This window comes from Pan paniscus, chromosome 15 (genome assembly GCF_029289425.2).
Source record: "Pan paniscus chromosome 15, NHGRI_mPanPan1-v2.0_pri, whole genome shotgun sequence".
Lineage (NCBI taxonomy): Eukaryota > Metazoa > Chordata > Mammalia > Primates > Hominidae > Pan > Pan paniscus.
In genome coordinates this window covers 106,099,727-106,120,912 of record NC_073264.2, presented here as the reverse complement: position 1 = coordinate 106,120,912, position 21,186 = coordinate 106,099,727, and the positions used below count along the sequence as shown (strand labels likewise).

The 21,186-nt window shown below is 55.0% G+C and overlaps 1 protein-coding gene across 1 annotated transcript; it reads right to left on the bottom strand.

Moving 5' to 3' along the window:
* Positions 1-2,916: 2,916 nt before the first annotated feature.
* On the bottom strand, positions 2,917-11,247 carry PLD4 (phospholipase D family member 4). Its single transcript, XM_003806996.5, has 11 exons — positions 11,091-11,247; positions 8,888-8,977; positions 8,252-8,445; positions 7,206-7,389; positions 6,711-6,831; positions 6,033-6,160; positions 5,206-5,406; positions 4,265-4,404; positions 3,975-4,140; positions 3,797-3,893; positions 2,917-3,387 (listed from the first exon to the last, which is right to left on the bottom strand). The coding sequence occupies exons 1-11, from the start codon at positions 11,115-11,117 to the stop codon at positions 3,188-3,190; spliced, it is 1,548 nt and encodes a 515-aa protein (XP_003807044.1). The 5' UTR covers positions 11,118-11,247; the 3' UTR covers positions 2,917-3,187.
* Between the last annotated feature and the right edge of the window lie 9,939 nt (positions 11,248-21,186).

The window sequence follows — 21,186 nt, the reverse complement described above, 5'->3', positions numbered from 1 at the left end:
TCTCTACTCCAACTTGTGTGTGCCAGACAAGCTAGGTGAGTGCAGCCCAGGGGGAGGAGTCTGCTTGGCTCCATGGGGCTTTTGTCCCTCTCTGATCCAAGAGTCAAGGCCTGGGATAGTGGGGACCTTGGTGCTAGAGGCCAGAGAGACAGCTGTCCCAGCATGTGAGGAGTGGCTGAGCAGCAGGGGCCCCCACAGGGTTCTCGCGTGGCCTTGGTTCTCTGTGTATGAGTTATCTATGCTGCATAAGAACATCACTACAAATTAGCAACTTAAAACAACACACATTTATGATCTCCCAGTTTCTGTGGATCAGGAGCCCAAGTGTGGCTTTGTTGTGTTCTCTGCTCAAGGTCCCATTAGGCTACAATCAAGATGTCAGCTGGGGCTGTGGTCTCCCCTTCAGGTATGACCAGGAAAGCAGCCACTTCTGAAGCTCACGTTGTTGCTAGCCGCACTCAACTCCTTGTGGATGGGATGATTGAGGGCCCCAGTTTCTTGCTAGTTGGGGGCTGGAGGCAACCCCAGTACCCTGCTACATGGGCCTCTTCATAGGACAGCTCATAGCCTAGCAGCTCACTTTTTAAAGCTAGCAAGGGATAGACTGCTATTCCTTGATAATGTTATAATCTTATGTCACATGATCACAAGGTATCACAGGAGTGACATCCCCTTACCTCTGTATTCTATTGGTTACAACAAGGCACAGGTCCTGCACACACTCAAGGTGAGATAACACAAGGGCATGCATACCAGCAGGTGGGGGTCAAGGGAGCCATTCTAGAGTCTGTCTGCTATAGCCCAGAAGGGGCCACATTGTGGCACCCTCCTGGGGTCTCCCAAGCCTTGTCAAGCTGGATTTCCTTTGGAATAGGCATCTGCCTTGAAGCAGGCCTCTGTCAGTGCCACTGAGGTGTGACTGCCAGTCCCCAGGTGTGTGGAAAGAGGCCTTTCACTGGCTGAGGGCCACCAGCCAGTTGTCCAAATCACAGCCTGGAGCACAGAGCCCTCCTAGAACATAGTTGGCAGGCCAAGAGAGCAGGCCAAGTGCTCTGAGACACATTCAGGTATAAGGCCAAGAACCAGGGAGCAAACCCACATGTGCAACCCTGGAGGGCAGAGCTTAGTCTGGGATGATATCGGCTTCTGAGCCAGGTGTTGCCACGAAGCTTTTTGCCAGATGGTTACTGAGGAGATATGGAGCATGAATGAGGGATAGGAAGCCACAGGGAGCAGCCACTGCAACTGCCAGAGCTTGGCTTGGCCAAGTGCAGCTCACATACAAAGCAGCCCCCAGAGGCTCCTGAAGGCCTTGCAGGGCTATGTGGATCCCTATCCCCCCTGCAGCATCTGCAGCAAGCTTTTCACAAGCTTGGGCAGGGAGGCAGGATGGGTGTAGGAGACTTTCTGCACAGACAGAATGCTGAAGTCTAAGGTGTCCTTTAGATGGGGGAAGTATGAGGTCACCAATCGAACAGAAAAGTAACTTGTACTGTACCTGAGATGAACTTTGCTAGCTTTCCCCAAAGCAAAGAGGGAAGAGGAAGATATGGCTGAGTTCACAGTGTGGCAGGGACACAAATGTAGGAAAGAAAAAAGTAGAGAAGGGCAGGAAAAGAAGAGAAGTAGAGAAGGGTAGGAAAGTGGTGCCTCAAGACGGGGAGAGCATTCGGGGCACCCTGAGGTCCATTCAGCATCCAGTGCTCCTTCATATGGCTGAGCCATCCCTGAACTCCAGCCTAGCGTGGCCCCATGGACCTCCACCAGGGGAGGGTACCCCGTGGTCTTGGTCAGGAACCATCAGGTGAGATAAGCCAGGGTGTTTTGAGAATCCTTCTGACCCAGCATTCATAGCAGAAGAGTGGGAACTGAGTTGCCAAACCTGGGTTCAAATCCTGCATCTGCAGGACAGGTGCCCAGCTGACTCCCAGGATAGGGTGAGTTCCAGTGGAGCTGCATCCAAGTCCTGGTCTCAGACTGGAGTCACCTTCCTGCCCTCCAGCTCAAATGCTGGTCCTCTCAGCCCCATCCACCAATGCTGGGCACTGCATCCCCAGGACAAGCCTGCCCCCACATTCTTGGACCCACCCTGCACAACAGCCCACAAACCACACAGCCTTGTGCACCCCTACCCTCGCCCGCCTGTCCCCTCAGCCGCGGGTCCCCTCCCACCCTCCCCTCACTCAGCCCCGGGTCGCCTCACGTCCTCCCGTCCCCTCAGTCGCAGGTCCCCTCCCGCCCTCCCCGTCCCCTCAGCCCCGCTCCCCTCCCGCCCTCCCCGTCCCCTCAGCCCCGCTCCCCTCCCGCCCTCCCCGCTCCCCTCCCGCCCTCCCCGTCCCCTCCCGCCCTCCCCGTCCCCTCAGCCGCGGGTCCCCTCCCGCCCTCCCCGTCCCCTCAGCCCCGCTCCCCTCCCGCCCTCCCCGTCCCCTCCCGCCCTCCCCGTCCCCTCAGCCCCGGGTCCCCTCCCGCCCTCCCCGTCCCCTCAGCCCCGCTCCCCTCCCGCCCTCCCCGTCCCCTCAGCCCCGCTCCCCTCCCGCGCCGCACCTGTCCGGCGCCGTAGGAGCTGCCCCCTGGCGGTGGGTGCGCGGCGCTGCGCCTTGGTCTGCGTTTCCTCCGCTGGAGTCCCGGGCGTGGGCTCCGCGCCTCTCGCTTCCCCCGGCAGCCTCGGGGCGGGAATTTGGGTTCCGGAGCGCGGCAGCCCGGCGCGGGGTGGGAGGTGGAGGGTTCGCTCCGCCTGGGAGGCCCGTCTGGTCCCCGCCCCGCCCCGCCCCGCCCCAAGTTCTCGCGGACCCGGGACTAGCTGAGGCGCTGCCACGGCGGTCGCGCGGCGCACTTTCGCAGGGGCGGGCGCGTAGAGGCGGGCCCTTGGCAGGAGGATGAAGGGCCGCCCGCGCGGGACTCACACAGAGGCACCGGGAAGCCACGAGTTTTTTTTAGGCCTGGCCTGTGGGCCAGGAGTCAGGGAAGGGGCTTCCTGGAGGGCTCCCTGGAGGAGGTGGGGCTCAGGGGGGCTGGACTCGGAAATCAGAGAGCAGGCGGGCGGTTTGCGACGCCCGGGCGGTCGCAGGCGGCTCCTGGCGCAGTGCGGACCCGGGCTGCTTGCGGGAGGAAGCGGCTGAAGCCCAGGCCGGGGTCAGAGGGGAGGGCGGGTGCGGGGCGGGGTCGCCGAGAGAAAAAGCGGCCCCCCTCAGCCCTGCCAAACGCAGTCCTGGCCCGGAGCCTGTCCGTCCAGGCCGACGGCGTAGCGCGAACTCCAGTCCCGCTCAAAGAGCTGCCGCAGCTGCTCCTGCACCGTGGCCCCCGCGGGCTGCGCGCCAGGGCTCTGGGTGACCACCAAGCCCACCCCCGCCGTGCTGCTGAAGTAATCCTCCGACCAGTTGGAGGTGCCTGCGGGGAGGATGGAGGAGACACTGGGGCGCCGGCTCCCACAGGCCCCTCTGCAGCCCGCTCAGCGCCAGGCCCGGCTACGGGTTTGGGGACGGTTGGCAGCTGGCCCCTCCACTGTCATCAGACTCCAGCCGGGGAAGCCCCTCGCTTAGGTGCGGGAGGGACAGCTGGTCGCGGTAGAACTCCACCCTCATCACTTGGGGACAGGCGTCCTGACTCAGTGTTCTGGGGCCCTGTGGGGCCAGGTGACAGGCGGGTGGCCTGGTCCCCGGAACTCCATGGAGACCCCGTCCCCCTTCAGCAGCGGCCCCTCTGTCCTGAGGTGTCCACGCCGGTCACAAAGCCAGTGCCTCCCTCGCCCGTGCCTGGCCACCCTGGGGCCCGCCCGCCGTGATCTGTTCGCGCTCACCTATGTAGGCTGCCTTCTCCGTGACCATGAACTTGCTGTGGTTCACCCTGCTGAATGGGATGTTGGAATGATTCCCCACCGGCACGATGAAGACTTTCTTAGGGGAGCAGAGGCAGCGCGTCAGGAAGGGCGGCAGGAGGGCCGCCTTCCCCACGCCCGGCCGGGAGCACGCCCTCACCACGTCCACAGAGACGTTGGCCGCGGGGTTGCTGAGCGCCTGCAGGGACCGCAGGTAGGGGAACATGGTGGGGTCCGTGTTGAGTCCGCAGCCGACCAGCAGGCGCACGCGCACGCCCTTGCTGAAGGCTGCCGCCCGCAGCGCGTTGTCCAGCACCGGCCAGTACCTTGGGGTGGGGAGGGACGGGGCTCTGCTTATAAGCCGGGCCCGATAGGGGTCCCAGCAGGAGGGGACGTGCCCAGGAGCTGCCCGTCAGCAGAGCAGGCCGCCCGCCTCCCACTCAGACCTACCTGGGGGGGTGGCTGAAGCGCGTGGTGGGGAAATACTCCATCACGGAGGCATAGATGAACTCCTGGGCGCTCCCCATCACCGCCAGCAGCGCCTCCAGGTCCCGGGTGCGGCCCTGGGGACAGAGTGCTGGTGGCGACGCCTGTGACGGGAGAGAAATCCCTGAAGGCTCTGCCAGCCCAGCCCATTCTGGACTTGTGACCCCACCATGCACCACCTAAGAGGCCCCATGTGGTGTGGAGGGAGGGGGCCCAGGTGCCTGGAAATATGAGGAAAGAAGGGGTCGGCTCAACAGGGGTCCTGGGGACTGGCTGTGAGGCCTGGCGGAGAAAGTGGGGAAGCAGCTGGACTGCCCTGGGCTCCAGGCTGGATTGACCTCCCAGAAACAGTTCCTGGCCACAGGGAAGTTTCTCCACTCCCTTCAGGGTGCCACCCCCACCCCCATCTAGGGAGGCTTCCCTTGTTCTGATACAGCCTCTACTACAGACCAGTCCCTCGGCTGGCTGGAGGGCTGTCCACCCCCACCCCCGTGGGCTGATAAAGGAGGATCTGCCCACCCCTCACTCTTCCCTTCCTTCCCCGCAGAGCAAGTGGGGTTCCCCTCCCTCTCCAGTGCCCAGCTAAGCCCCTTGGCCTCACCCAGCAGTCTGGAGACTCCCAGGGCCCCAGGTCCTCCCACCACCTCCCAGGCGGCCTGTTTCCCAGGGATGGTGGTGACCAGCTGTCCTCCTGGAGCTAAGCCTGCCTCCAGGCACAGCCCAGAGCCTGCTGATGCCAGCCTGCTGCTCACCCCAGGGCCACATCCCCACCCATGGTGCTGGCTGCCTGAGGACCCAGCTGATGCTGCTGGTGTCTGCAGGGCCAGCCCAGAGGGCTCCCTGTGGGTCTGGCCAGCCAGGGGAGAACAGGGGCTTCTGATGGGCTCCTTCTCAACCCGTCTTACTGAGAAGTAGGCAGTGGTGGGCACCCCATCAAAGAGGCCGTGAAAGGGCTGGAAACGGTTGATGTGAGATGAGAAGTTCTGAGGCCAGGTTTTGGGGAGGACAGCCTTGGGCACCCCCAGCACCCAGTAGGTCTGGAAGGTCTTCTCCAGGTCTTGGGCCAGGTGGCTGCAGTTATAGATGACAGCGCCAAGCTCCTTCACCTGCAGGGACCAAAGTCAGGCGCTGTGGGAGAAAAACCCCTCTGTGGGGCCTCCACCCAGGCCAGGGATGCTGGGGCAGGTGCAGCCCCTGCCCGACTGGTCCCCACTTGTGGGAAGCATTGCCTGTAGGAATCTGTAATAGAGTGTGCTGGTGGGAGGAGTGCCCGGCGGGTGCCTGTGTTTTTGAACATTGTATTCCAATGATCAAAGCAATACACGTTTATTATAAAAACAATAGAAAATGCATCAAGCCATTAAGAATGGGATCATTCTTAATCCCACTGTCAAGTGATAACCATGGTTGCCTTTGCCATGACCATTCTGACACGTTTTTCATGCATTGCTTTTCCTAAAAAGGCTTGTGTTTTGTAATCTGCATGCTTCCCTGGGTAATGTGACTTGAACATCTTTCCATGTCATTGAATGTGATTCCACAGCATGAGTTCAGTGGCTGTGTAGAATTCTATCATTTATTAGACCAGTCTCCGATTGTTTCTACCACAGTGAATTATAAACAGGACTACACGACTTTCTCCAGATGCACTGAGATGTCAGGCCAAGTCCCCAGGAGTGCAGGCGGGGAAACGCTTCAGGCAGGCCTCCTGTGTTAGGGCCCTGGCACTCACCTGCGTCAGAGACCGCCAGTCCATGTTGGCACTGCCCATGTATATGTGCCGTCCATCCACAACCCAGAATTTGGAGTGCAAAACACCCCTGGTGAGCCGCCCCATGGGCACCTGTCGTACATGGGCACCTGGTGGAGAGTTCAGGCAATGGGATGAACTAGGTCTTGCTAAGTGCTAGCTTCATGGTGAGCCTGACCCCAAGCTCTTGACAGTGGGGTTGACTCAGATGTCCTCACAACAGTCCTACTAAGCTGCTGCTATCCTCATCCCCATTTTATAGGTGAGGACACAGAGGGATAGACTGGCCCAGGATCCCTCTGGGCAGCTCAGCTCCAGAGCCTGCCTTTGTGGTGACTGCCTATGGCCTCTCACTGCCCAGCCAGAGGTCCCAGCCTGAGCCTCCACCCACAGGTCAGCTGCTGGGCTCAGAAGGGCTCCGAGGCCACCTGTGCTCTGCCCTGTGGAAAATGGCACTTTTGGATCCTTGGAACCAGCCCTGTGCCCAGGTGAAGCTGACTCAAAGGACCTCAGAGCCCTGGGTCCTGCCCTCCTGGGGTGTCCTAGGGAAGTCCAGGGCACCTTTCCCACCCCCACTTCTTTTCCTTGTCCTGTGGTGTCAGCCAGACAGCCCATGCCCGACGCTAGGGCAGTGGTGCCCAGCATGGTGCAGGTACCCACCTCGGGCAGCCAGAACCTGCAGGTCGGTGGATGTCCTGGCCAGTGTCGGGCTGCTGGTGGCCACAGCCAGGGAAATGTTCCTGCCCAGCAGCTGCTGCAGCTTCTGCAGAAGAGCCTCTCCCTGCAAGGCCAGGCCAGCCATGAGAGCTGACCTCAGGCTGCCCTCTCCTCCGCATCCCCACTAGGACCCATGACCTCCTCAGGAGGCCCACCTATGACTGCCCACAGCTCAAGGTCAGGTCAAGTATCTGGATGACCCTTGGTGAGAGCCAAACTGCACCAGGCACAGTCTGAGTGTTTAGTCACCCAGAGGCCCAGCTCCTTGACACCTCTGCCATTAGAGCCCCCAAAGGAGCGGCCTAATCCCTGTTCCATGCTAGACCCTACCACCAAGCTGAGCCCCCGGGCCTGGTGCCCGAGACGCCTGCATAGATAGGCAGCCTGACTTGCTGTGTTTCCAGCACCAGGATGCGGTGGGGCCAGGGCGGGGCGCACCAGCTGGGAAGACGAGTCGTTGACCCCGATGTCGGGCCCTGTGAGGGACCAGTAGTATGAAGCCACGTGGACGCTCTCCTGGGCAGTGTCCAGCAGCTGCAGCCAGGCCTGGCCCAGAGGCTGGGCAGAGGGGCTGCCGGCTGCAGATGGCAGGTCCTGGGGGATGCTTTCCACAAGGACAAGCCTGTGGAGAGAGCCACACTGGGCTCAGTATGGGTGCGGGAGCCCCCAGCCCACCTCACATCACCTGCCCCATCCCACTGCCAAGCCAGAGCAACCGTTGCTCAGGTGGCCCCCGGGATGAGCCCAGGCCAAGTGTGCAGGGTAAGGGTTTAAGGTATAGGCAACAAAACAGACTGGGCAGGGTGGGCCTGAGCCCAGCATGCTGCTGGGGTGGTGACACCCAGGAGCAAGTTGGGAAGGAGCCTGAGAGGGGCTGCCTGGTCCAGAGCAGGCTAGACTGGGGGGTCCTGGCCCCACTCAGCCCTGAGGCACTGCCTACAGGGAGCAGCTGCTCCTGAAGCCGGGCAGAGTAGAGCAGAGCTGTGGAGTCTGGGGTCTGGGGTGGCCTCCTGGTGTGGAAGCCCTTGGAAGGGAAAGGTTGGGCCAGGGGCAGGTAAGCTCCCGTTTCCAGGGGATGTGTGCAGGATGGCCCAACAGGTTCCTCCGGGGCAGTCCTGGGATTCCAGGACCCCAACGGCAGGGAAAGAAGGGTGGGAGGGAAGGCTGAGGGGCGGGAGGGGACAGTGACATTACCCCCCAGGGGTGGAAGGACTGAGGGGGTGAGCCTCAGCACAGGCAGTGTTCTCCAGCCTGTCAGAGCCCCCAGGTGGCAGCCTCTGTTTGCTGCAAAAAGCACCACACGCCTGCCCCGTCCTCAGCCCCCACTCCAGTTCATATGGTCGTGGCCCTCCCTGGTGACCTGCACCTTCCTGGAGGAGCTGGTAGAGGGCCGCCCTTATCTCACGGGCAGATCCAAGGGCAGAAACACAGGCAGCAGCCCCAAACTGAGACCTGCCCCCGCAGGCCTCCATGGGCTCACTTACTGGCAGGAGTCCCTCTGCTGCCTGGCCTCTGCTTCCAGGGGCTCCCAAGCTGGGCTGGAACCATGCTCCCAGGACCTGGGCACGTCCTTGGGCTGCACCTGGCCCCAGGTGGGAGGACGGGGCACTTGCCACAGGAGGTAGATAAGAGCCACGGAGCCCAGCCACAGCACAGCCAGTGCTCCCAGGACCTGCAACTGGATGGGGCAGCACCCGCAGGGTCACCAGACAGGGCGGGGCTTGACTTCTGGCTGGGACACGATGGCCCCTCCAGTGCTGAGACAGAGACCGTCTTGACTTCCCGGACCTGGGCTGCCACTGGGATGGGACTAGGGTGGACAAGGGAGAGGGGAGGGTGATACAGAGAAGGCCCCCAGCCCAGGGTGGTGGCAGGGGTCAGGGGGCCTGCAGCCCACTCTGCAATGCTGTGGCTCGTGGTAACTGGCTGTCCCCAGCACCTCCAGCAGGGGGATAAAGGGAAGGTCTGGAGCAGCCCAGGGAGGCTTCCCTTGCCCACCAGTCAGGGCACCTCTGCTTGGAGGCCCCCTCAAGGCTGCTTGTGACCTCTCCACTCTGGCTCGGAGCTCTTGAAAGGCCATTGATCCCAGCCACCTCCCCCCTGGGGCCCCCCAGTCCTACCGTGCCAGCCTCTCTGTCCCACGGGCGGCGGGGCGGCATGGAGCATGGCCATGTGGGGGCCACTGCTGCTCTCCAAAGAGGCTTCAGCATCTGCACAGGGCAGCCTGGCATCACCAGCAGCTCCAGCTCTGCCCAGAACTGCCCCTCAGTGCCTGGGCAGCTGGGCACTGGGGACACCCCTGCACAGACACCCACATAAGCCCCCAAAAGCCCCCAACTCATGCCCGAGGTCACGCCCTGGATGTTGGGGGTGTGCTTTCCACAAGGACAAGCCGTGTGGGTGTTGGAGCCCGCAGCCGGCCACATGTCACCTGTCCTGTCCCCCTGGCCAAGCCGGAGGGACTGCTGCTATGGCGGTCCCCAGGGCTGAGCCTGGGCCAAGCATGAGGGGCGGGTGGGCGTCTGTGCCTAGCCACATGCCCCGGCTTTCTGTGTCTCCCCTTTCAGGGTCTCCCACTCAGTGAGTATCTAGGTATTTGCATCTCAGTTCCCTGTTTCAACCACAACTGAAACTGCATCTGAAAGGGCCGTTTCTGCTTTTGTCGCTTGGTCCTCTTATTGCTGGCCTATAAATAACTGCTTCCCTCCTGGGCTGGGCTCCTGTCTTGGCCCCACGGCAGCCCCTCCAGAGAGCCACAGGTCAGAGGGGGCAGCTGGGCAGTACCCTGGCTGGAGAGGCTAGGCGTGGAGAGGGCAGAGATGGCGGCAGAGTGGGACCCCTGCACTGCTGGGGGAGGGGGTTGTCCTCTGCTGCAGGGACTCCCCTTATCTCCTCAGAATGGTCACCCCACAAGGAGCTGGGAGCCAGGCCATCTGGGCCCTGTGGGATGTGGGCTCCCACCCCCACTCCTACCCCCAAAGCAAGCAGTCAGGCCGCCCCAGGTGCCACCATGGGGGAAGGGTGCCTCACAAGTACAGAGGCGCCCTCCCCGGGTGCAGGGAGGGGTCTGTGCCCAGCATGGTCACCTGGCTGGCCAGCCTCTGACTGAGACATCCACCAGGGCAGGAGCTGGCTGGCCCCTGGCTGGGATGGGGAGGTCTCCGAGGTTTGGGGCCTGGGCCTGGGCAGTGCTGAGCGCCAGTGTCTGCAGCCAGGCTGGGCGCTGGGACCCAGGGCTCTGTGGGTCGGCTGTCCACCCAGGAGCAGCCAGCTCAGCCTCCAGGCCTCTGGGGTTCGTCTGGGCTGTCCTCCCACGGGTCAGGGCTGAGGGCTTTGAGAACCTGGCCTGCCTCAGCATGGGGCGGAAATGCCAGGAACGCCACAGGAGTCGGGCCTGGGCTGAGTCTGCCCTGGAGACCAAGCGTTATGGGGGATTGGGGGTAGGAGAATAAACCAAGTGTGGGGACAGGGGACTCAGGCCAAGTCACTGCGGCCCAACTCCCCCCACGCTGGGGGGTCCTGCAGAGGTGGGTGGGTGCCGCCCCCACCCCAGAGCTGAACTCTGGGGGATGCTCCCCCCACCCCACAGAGGAGAACTCAGGGTGCCCACCGTGTCCCCACTGTCCCCAGGGATTCAGGGCCCAGCATCGGGCCTTTGCCCTCCCCCACTAACTCTCAGAAGAGGAAACATGGAATCCTGGGCTGTGGCTGGGCAATGAGGTGCCAGGGCTGTTCTTGGACAGCTGCTCCCCACCCTCCCTGCCCTCACCAGAGAGGACCCTTGCTCCATTAAATGCTCCAGGCAGACGGGCAGCTCAGAGCACAGAGGCGCTGCCTCTTGCAGGCCCCATCTCAGACTTGGAGCCTGTCCAAGGCCCCTCCCAGGACTACAGACCCCAGAGCGCCTCACCACCTCCTCCTGCAATGGAACCTGGGAGGCCCGCCAGCCAGGTTGGCTCAAGCTGAGAGACCCCTGCAGAGTAGGGCTGTAGCCCCCTGGTCCCATGGTAGATAGCCTAAGACCCTGCAGACATCAGAGGTCATGGCTGAAGGTGTCAGATTTCCTGCCCTGCAGGGCATTAGGCACGGCTGCCAGTCCCAGGCTGAGGTAGGGGCCCAGCTGTCACCTGGCTGGAGAGCCAGGGCCCTGCTTATCCCAGCTGCACGGACTGGGGAAGGAGCGAGTCATCTACAGGACTAGCTGGAGGCTGTGTGACTCTCTGGACCTGGGGTTGCTGGGAGGCTGAGGCCACAGGGAGGCAGACAGCAGCCCCTTCCCCATGCCTGGCTTTTCTCAGCTGCCCTGGCCTCATTGGCACATACCTCTGGGGGTCTTGCCTTGGTGTCCATCCTGATTCCAGCCGCAGACTGCAGGCCCTCAGCTCGTGGGGCAGGCTTGGTGCTGCCTGTGCTCCACGCCAACCTCCTCTTCTCTGCAGCTCACCTCCTCCTCTCTGCAGCTGGCTCCTTCCCCTTCCAGCTACTTCCTCTTTGTCCTGAGAGGCCCCCTCTCATCCGAGACAGAAACAGACGACTGGAGCTGGGTGGGCGGGCTAGAGGGTAGGGCTGAGAACCTTCACCTCCAGGAAAAATCTACACCCCACTCCCTTGAGGTAGAGGCCCTCCAGTTGCGGGCCTACGAATCAGAGTCAAGCTCAGCTGCAGGCCACAGACACCTAAGGAACAGTGGCTTCAGCAAGGTTGTTCATTACTCTCGAACACTAAGCAGGTCCAGGGGCTGGCAGGCTAGAGACGGCCTTGCTAGAGATGATGGCATTGCTCCACTGCCATTGGGAGCCAGGCTCTCAGATCCCAGTCCCTAGGATCCCTGCCTTCATGGCCTCACAGTGGCTGCTGGAGCTCAGCCATTGCCTCTGTGTTCTTAGCAGAGAATAAGGGACATCCCAGAGGAGACTTCCTGGAAGTCCCACAGGGCACTTCCACTTATCTGTGATCTGGAACTTGATCTAGAACTTAGTCACATGGCTACACTTAGCTGCAAGGGAGGCTGAGCAGTGGAGGTAACTAGGGTCTTTATCTTGGAGAACGAAGCTGGGGCTGCTCACTGGCATATCTGAAAAGGTGGGCCTGGCTAGAAGCTCCTAGCAAGGGGCTCTGCCTCCCACTGCCCCCTCCCCGACTGGGGTCCCTGAGTAAGGTCTGGGACCTTGAGAACACCCCTACTTTCAATGAGGTCTGGGTGTCCACCCCGGCTCCTCCTTGTAAGGCCTATGTAGGGCAGGGGTCCAGGGTGATGGCCTCAGGGTGCCTGCAGGACACCAGTCAGGAGGGTGCAGTTCCCAAGGGTGGGGCCTGTCAGCTACACCCCTGGGGCCAGTCTGGGTGGGCCAGGAAGTGAATGGGGAAGAGATCCATCCTCTCCCTAGCCCCTCCCAGATCTCTCTTCACCTTCTTGATGCTCTGATTTGGCCTTGGGTTCAGCCCTTACCTCCCGGCCATGGTTGGGGAGCCCCAGCCCTCTGGCTGGGTTGCTGGATGCCTGAATGCAGCTGGGCCCCAGGCATGCCCCCGAGGGTTGGGTCCTCCAGGGACTCTGGGTGAGGGTTACTCTGGGTATGGGGAGGGGCAGCCAGGTGGGTCCTGCTGTGACATTTGCAGGGCTGGGGCATGAGTATGAAGGGAGGCTGCCTTCCCTGCACTCAAGCAAAAGGCAGTTAGACAGAACAGGTTCTCTTCTGTCTTTTTTTTTTTCTTTTTCCTTTGAGAGAAGTCTCGCTCTTGTACCCCAGGTTTGAGTGCAACGGCTTTATCTCGGCTCACTGCAACTTCTGCCTCCCGAGTTCAAACGATTCTCCTGCCTCTGTCTCCCAAGTAGCTGGGATTAAGGCACTTGCCACCACGCCCGGCTAATTTTTGTATTTTTTATTAGAGACAGGGTTTCACCATGTTGGCCAGGCTGGTCTCGAACTCCTGAACTCAGATGATCCACCCACCTCGGCCTCCCAAAGTGGTGGGATTACAGGCGTGAACCACAGCGCCCAGTCTCTTCTGTCTGGACAACAATGGTGTGTGAGGGCCTGGAAGGCCAGGGGCAAGTGGAGGACCCCAGGGCTCCTTGGAGCACTCTCAGAAGTCCTTGCAGGAGGGCCAGCCCCAGCCAGTCCCCTCTCCGATTTCCCCACATTGTGAGGGGCCTCAATGAGCCCACATGCTACACCCAGCCCGTGGGTCTGAGCTCATTGCAGCCCCAGAAAAGCACCACGTCGCCTCCCCTGGCTGCCCCTCAGGCCAGCAGGACTGGGTACAGCTCCGGCAGCTCTACCTCGGGAGGATGGATCCAGGCTTGGGGACGTTTAAGCAAGGAATCCTGGGCCTTGGGCTCAGGGTTCGGTGGACTGTCCTCTTGGCCTCTCAGGCTGCTTACCCTGGAAGAAAGATTGAGGCTGGAAGGGGCGTCTAGATTCGGGGCCCAGGGCAGGCCCCTCAGTGGCTCCGAGGCTGGCTGTGTGGCCAGGAACGACCTGAGGGCAGCTCCTTGCCGGCTCTGCTCCCTGCGCTGCAGGCCCCACCCTGAGGTCTAGGGCCCTTTGGTCCCATGGGGTGTGGGGAGGGACTTTGGGGATTTCCCATGAAGCAAAACTTTTTTTTTTTTTTTGAGACGGAGTCTCGCTCTGTCGCCCAGGCTGGAGTGCAGTGGCGCGATCTCGGCTCACTGCAAGCTCCGCCTCCCGGGTTCACGCCATTCTCCTGCCTCAGCCTCCCGAGTAGCTGGGACTACAGGCACCCACCACCATGCCTGGCTATTTTTTTGTATTTATTTATTTATTTATTTATTTATTTTTTGAGATGGAGTCTCGCTCTGTTGTCCAGGCTAGAGTGCAGTGGCGTGATCTCGGCTCACTGCAAGCTCTGCCTCCCGGGTTCACGCCATTCTCCTGCCTCAGCCTCCAGAGTAGCTGGGACTACAGGCGCCCGCCACCACGCCCAGCTAATTTTTTGTATTTTTAGTAGAGACGGGGTTTCACCGTGTTAGCCAGGATGGTCTCGATCTCCTGACCTCGTGATCCACCCGCCTCAGCCTCCGAAAGTGCTGGGATTACAGGCATGAGCCACTGTGCCCGGCCAGTGCATATGTGTTTCTAGTTATTATATCTTCCTTATGGATCACCCTCTTATCATTATAACACATCCTTCTTTGTCTCTAACAATAATTTTTGTCTTAATATCTATATTTTCTGATATTAGTATAGGAACTCCACCTCTCTTTGAGTTGCTGTTTGAATGTTATATCTTTTCCTGTCATTTTACTTTTTTTTTTTTTTTTTTTTTTTGGACGGAGTCTTGCTCTGTAGCCCAGGCTGGAGTGCAGTGGCACGATCTCCGCTCACTGCAAGCTCTGCCTCCCAGGTTCACGCCATTCTCCTGCCTCAGCCTCCCGAGTAGCTGGGACTACAGGTGCCCGCCACCACGCCCAGCTAATTTTTTGTATTTTTAGTAGAGACGGGGTTTCACCGTGTTAGCCAGGATGGTCTCGATCTCCTGACCTCGTGATCCGCCCGCCTCGGCCTCCCAAAGTGCTGGGATTACAGGCGTGAGCCACCGTGCCCAGCCTGAACATTTTTTCTTTAATTTCCTTTGTTATTTCAAAAATTATCTTTGTGGGAAAATATGACTCATTATTTGTCAGCAGAGCTAAGTTTTTTTGTTTTTTTTTTGTTTTTTTTGTTTTTTACCCCAAATAAGTACAGACTGTCAGAGCAGGCTTGTGGGAGCACTTAAACCCCACCGTAAGCACATCAGACACACCTCACCTCATGGTGGAGCTATGTCCTGATAAGCCCATCATAAATGGAAGCTGAAAATATTCTAAGTTGATAATGAAGAAAAAAAGAGAGACAACCCAAATAACCAAAACCAGAAACAAAAAAGAGACATTACAACTGATATCACAGAAATACAAAAGATCATCAGAGACTACATGAGAAATTATACACTCAGAAACTGGAAACCTGGAGGAAATGGAGACATTCCTGGACACACGTAGCTGCCGAGATTGAATCAGGAAGAAACAAAAAACCCGAACAGATCAATAAGGAGTGATGAGATTGGAACAGTAATAAAAATCTCCCAACAACAACGCAGAAGGCCTATAGACCAGATGGCTTTACTACTAAATTCTACCAAACTTACAAAAAAGAACTAATACCATTTCTCCTTAAACTGTTCCAAAAAACTGAAGAGGAGGGAATTCTCTCTAACCCATTCTATGAGGCCAGCATTATCCTGATACTCAAACCAGGCAGGGACACCACAACAAAAAAGAAAACTACAGGTCAATATTCCTGATGAATAGATACACAAAAATCCTCAACAACATACTAGCAAGTTGAATCTAATAGCACATTGAAAGATAATACATTATGACTAAGTGGGATTTATCCTGGGGATGCAAGGATGGTTCAACATACACAAATCAATACATGCAATAGGTCAAATCACAGATTAAAGGACAAAAACCGTATGATCATCTCAATAGATACAGAGAAAGCATGTGATAAAATTCGACATCCCTTCTTCATGATAAAAACTCCCAGCAGGCTGGGCAAGGTGACTCACGCCTGCAATCCCAGAGTTTTGGGAGGCCAAGGTGAGAGAATCACTCCAGACCAGGAGTTTGAGACCAGCCTGCACAATACAGTGAGACCCTGTTGCTAAAAAAAATTTTTTTTAATGTGACCAGGTGCAGTAGCTCATAATCCCAGCACTTTGGAAGACCGAGGTGGGCAGATCACTTGAGTCTAGCCTGGCCAACTTGATGAAACCCTGTCTCTACTAAAAATACAAAATTAGCCAGGCATGGTGGCGCATGCCTGTAGTCCCAGCTACTCGGGAGACTGATGCAGAAGAATCACTTGAACCTGGGAGGCAGAGGTTGCAGTGAGCCAATATGATGCCACTGCACTCCAGTCTGGGCGACAGAGCAAGACACTGTTTAAAAAATAAATAGGCCGGGCATGGTGGCTCACGCCTGTAATCCCAGCACTTTGGGAGGCCAAAGTGGGTGGATCACTTGAGGTCAGGAGTTTGAGAACAGCCCGGCCAACATGGCAAAACCCTGTCTCTACTAAAAATACAAAAAATTAGCTGGGCGTGGTGGCAGGCGCCTGTAATCCCAGCTACTCGGGAGGCTGAGGCAGGAGAATCGTTTGAACCCGGGAGGCTGAGGTTGCAGTGAGTCGAGATTGTGCCATTGCACTCCAGCTTGGCAACAAGAGCGAAACTCAGTCTTGAAAAAACAAATCAGGCAAAAGATCTGAATAGACATTTCTCAAGAGACATACAAATGGCCAACAGGCATATGAGAAAAATCTCAGTATCACTAGTCATCAGGGAAATGCAGATCAAAACCACAATGAGATATCATCTCTCCCCAGTTAGAATTGGTGTTATCAAGAAGACAAAAAGTAAATGCTGGCAAGGATGCCAAGAAAAGGGAACACTTATGCTCTGTTGGTGGGAATGTAAATTAGTGAAGCCATTGTGGAGAACTGTATGGAAGTTTCTCAAAAAACTAAAAATAGAACTACCATACGATCCAGCAATCCCACTACTGAGTATTTATCCAAAGGAAAGGAAATCAGTATATGAAAGGGATTCTTGTACTCCCATGATTACTGTGGCACTACTCATGGAGCCAAGAAATGGAATCAACCTAACTGTCTATCAATGGATGAATGGATAAAGAAAATGTGATATATATATACACACACACACACAATGGAATACTGTTTGGTCACAAAAAGAATGAAATCTTGTCATTTGCAGCAACATGGATGGAACTGGAGGTCATTATGTTAAGAGAAATAGGCCAGTCACAGAAAGACAAACATTACATGTTCTCACTCACACATGGGAGTGAAAAAAGTTGACCTCTGAGGCAGAGAAGAGAACGATAGATCCCAGAGTCTAGGAAGGGTGCGTGGGTATGTGAGAAACAAACTCACCCATCCAAACCCAAAGAATGGACTTAGAGACCCGGAGAAAAGCCAAAGTGAGACTTTTAATGACAGTCTTGCAAGATCGGGTGTCTGGTGGGCAGGCACACCCAGCACAGTTTCAACAAGCAATTTATCCCCTCGTGTGCAGGTCCCTCCCCTGGTTCCTCATAGGCTGAGTACTATGGGGGTCACAACCTTCCTGGACGTCACCTATTGGTTGTTGGATAGGGGCTTTAGGTGTTTTCTTTAGAGTTGTCTTGCTGCATTTTGTTGCAGCCCACAGTGCATTGCAATCCTAGTTAGCTCAGGGGCTCTTCAAGTGTTTGACTTATGACCTAAGTAGCTGGGCAGGCTGATACGAACAGACAAAGCGAGCTATTTTACAGGCTAGTAAACTTTTATCTTAGACCAAACTTCTTTGGTTTGGGTGAGGGCAACTTAAGTAGGTGGCGGGAGGGTGGGTGACAAGCAGGCATTGGCTATCCAACCCAGGGCCTAGTATATCCTGTTTCTTCTGTAGTTTGCTGACCTAAGCCAATTTAAGGCACTTTGTCTTGAAAATGGACCACTGTATACATTATTTCCTTCCAGTGGAGGGGGAGGACAAAAAGAGAATGCTTAATGAGTACAAATACACGGTGAGATGGAAGGAATATGTCTAATGTTTGATAGCAGAGTAGGGTAGCTATAGTTGACAACAAGGTATTGTTTATTTCAAAATAGCTGGAAGAGAGGACTTGGAATATTCCCAACACATAAAAATGACAAATACTTGAAGTGATGGACACCCTAAATACTGAGTTAATCATTACACATCCTATGCGTGTAATAAAATCTTACATGTACCCCGTGAATATGTACAAAAATTATGTATCAATTAAGAATATATCATGTCAAAAATGCAGGCTGGGTGAGGTGGCTCACGCCTGTAATCCCAACAGTTTGGGAGGCTGAGGTGGGCAGATCACTGGAACCCAGGAGTTCAAGACCAGCCTGGGCAATATGGCAAAACCCTGTGTCTACAAAAAATACAAAACTTAGCTGGGCATGTTGGTGTTTGCCTGTGGTCTCAGCTACTCCGTAGACTGAGGCACGAGAATCCCTTGAATCCGGGAGGCAGAGGTTGCAGTGAGCCAAGATTGCATCACTGAACTCCAGCCTGGGCAATAGAACAAGACTCTGTCTCAAAAGAAAATGCATTATGCATTTAATACCCGTAACTTACTGAACATCATAGCATAGCCTGACCTTAAACGTGATCAGAACACTTGCAGACATTTCTTTTTGTTGTTGTTGTTGTTGAGACGGAGTCTTGTTTTGTTGCCCAGGGTGGAGTTTGGTGATGCAATCTTGGCTCACTGCAACCTCTGCCTCCCAGATTCAAGGGATTATCATGCCTCAGCCTACGGAGTAGCTGGGACCACAGGCAAGCGCCACCATGCCTGGCTAAGTTTTGTATTTTTAGTAGACATGGGGTTTCACCATGTTTTTCAGGCTGGTCTTGAACTCCTGACATTGTGATCTGCCCTCCTTGGCCTCCCAAAGTGCTGGGATTACAGGAGTGAGCCACGGCACCTGGCCAACTTACAGACATTTCTGAGAAGAAGCTATACAAAGGCCGGGCTTGGTAGCTCACGCCTGTAATCCCAGCACTTTGGGAGGCCAAGGCGGATGGATCACCTGAGGTCAGGAGTTTGAGACCAGCCTGACCAATATGGTGTACCCCTGTCTCTACTAAAAATACAAAAATTAGCCGGGCATGGTGGCAGGTGCCTCTAGTCCCAGCTACTCAGGAGGCTGAGGCAGGAGAATCTCTTGAACCCGGGAGGCGGAGGTTGCAGTGAGCTGAGATGGCACCACTGCACTCCAGCCTGGGCAACAGAGTGAGACTCTGTGTCAAAAAAAACACAAAAACCAAAAAAACATGGCCAACAGGCATATGATTTCACCCTAGAGTTGGGCAAAATCACCCAACACAAAGCCCACTTTATAATAAAGTGTCAATACCTTGTGTAACTTATTGAATACTACACTGAAAGTGAAAAACAGAATGGTTGTGTGGGTGCTCAAAGCATGGTTTCTACTGAAGGTGTGTCACTTTTGCACCACGATAAAGTTGAAAGATCATTAACTCGAATTGTCCTAAGATGGGACCATCTGTACTTGAATCGTGGGGAGTGCTGCTTTCATGAAAGGAAGCGTCCACTGATGCGGCAAACTTCATTGTTGTCTTATTTAAGAAACTGCCACAGCCACTCCAGCCTTCAGCAAGCACCACCCTATCAGTCAGCAGCCATCAACACTGAGGCGAGACCCTCACCGGCAAAAACATTACAACTCCCCCAAGGCTCAGATGATTATTAGCATTTTTAAGCAATAAGATATTTTAAAATTAAGGTACGTACAGTTTTTTTTCAACTTAATGGTATTGTACACTTACTAGACTACGGTAAAGTATAAAGATAACTTTTGTATGCACTGGAAAGCTGAAACATGTATGTGACATTGCAGCGGCCTGGAATTGAGTCGGCAATACTTGCAACATATGTGTAGTTCTTGCTGGTGAGGCAGGAGAAGAGCTTGAATCTTTCTCTCTAATTACCAATTTTCAGGGTAAGGGGTTTGTGCAATGGGCTGTCTCTGATGGTGGCAGATGAGTTTTTGTTTGCTTTTTGCTTTAGTTTTCTTTCTTTGACTTTTTGATGTATCATTATGGACTCACGGATTATTATATATTTAATGTGTTTTGATCCAGTTCAGTCATCATTCTTTGGTCAGTGGGAGCTCTTTCATCATTTTTGCTGGAAAATTTAAAAGTAATGGGCAGAGATAAATGATATTTTACCTCTAAATACTTGAGTATGCCTTTCTGAATAAAGAAGGAAAGCTTCCTGCATAATCACAGCTTCATTACCCCACTAACAGAATCCATCATTCTGGCCACTATATTCTTTTTTCATATTTCCAATAATCTACGCATCTTAATTCAGCTGCTTTCTGCCACAACAAGATCTTCCAGCCTTACCTTATTACACATTTCCCGCACCAGACCTGGACTCAGCTACTTACTGAGGAGTCCGTGGGTCTTTAAAGTGGGGAAATGGCATTTAGAAACCCAGGTTAAATCATGAGTTCCTATCGATAGTTCCAATTCAAATTTAACATTAAAAATTTTCCTTAGGCTGGGAACAGTGGCTTACACCTGTAATCCCAGCACTTTGGGAGGCCAAGATGGGTAGATCGCTTGAGCTCAAGAGTTTGAGAGCAGCCTGGGAAACATAGCAAAACCTCATTTCTACAAAAAATACAGAAAATTAGCTGGGTGTGGTGGTGCACACCTGTAGTCCCACCTATGTGGGAGTTTGAGGTAGGAGGATTGCTTGAGCCCACAAGGTCTAGGCTGCAGTGAGCCAAGATGGCACCACTGCACTCCAGCCTTGGTGACAGAGCAGAGACCCTGTCTCAAAAAAAAAAAAAAAAGTTTTTCTTAATTTCTTTGGTTTTGTACTTGTATTTCATTTCTCTTATATGGAAAATTTTGGCTCCTAACAACTTTAATGTAATTACTAGCTTTAGCTTACCCTATATTTAACATGTTTTCAAAATAACAATTCCAATATCTCTACAGCCAGTAATACTAGTAAGAGAAATTTAAGATTTCTTTGCAAGTATTTTTTTTCTTTTGCTATTATCTAAGTGTATAAAGTCAAATACTCTGCTCTAAAGGCCCCCCTGTTTTTTCACATTGAGGTGTTGTCTACACCTGGAACTGATTGCTTTGGAAGGCTGGAGGCAGAGTTCCATTTCACTTCTCTTCTTCGTGGGTATTTAGGACTATTCCGTCTTCCTCCAACAGATGTGTCTGGCCAGCTGTGACGAACTCAAGTCGCCACATGTGTGGATCTTTGTCCCGGTTCTCTTTCCCATTCCGTTGATCCGTTTCTCTCCATGCTGTGTTGTTCTATATTCATCATCACCTTTGTTCTGAGGTGCGCGGTCTGATGAGCAAGTCTCTCCCTTCTTTAGAAGCACCATGTGCTTTGGGGGCAACTATTGAGATGACAATATGGTTTTTCTCCTTTAATATGTGAATGGAGTGACTTAGACATTTTCTAAAATTAAATTAACCTTGGATTCCTGGAATAATCCCAACTGAACCAAAATATCACACACAGTTTGAAACTTGGACAACACAGGTTTGACTTGCATGGGTCCCCTTACACGCAAACTTTCTTCCGCCTCTGCCATTCCTAACACAGCAAGACCAAGCCCTCCCCTTCCTCCTCCTCCTCAGCCTCCTCATTGTGAACACGACGAGAATGGAGACCTTTAGGATGATCCACTTCACTTAATGAAGTGCAAATATATTTTCTCTTTCTTATGATTTTCTTAATAATATGTTCTTTCTTCTAGCTTACTTGATTGTAAGAATATAGCATATAATACAGACAACATAAGAT

Excerpts from the sequence above, each read along its gene's own strand:
- PLD4 (XM_003806996.5), bottom strand. The coding sequence starts at position 11,117 with ATGGACACCAAGGCAAGACCCCCAGAG. Across the intron at positions 7,390-8,251 it reads CAGCAGAGGGACTCCTGCCA|GCTTGTCCTTGTGGAAAGCA; the intron begins GTAAGTGAGCCC and ends CTCTCTCCACAG. Across the intron at positions 4,405-5,205 it reads CCACCACTGCCTACTTCTCA|GCGTCGCCACCAGCACTCTG; the intron begins GTAAGACGGGTT and ends CTCCCGTCACAG.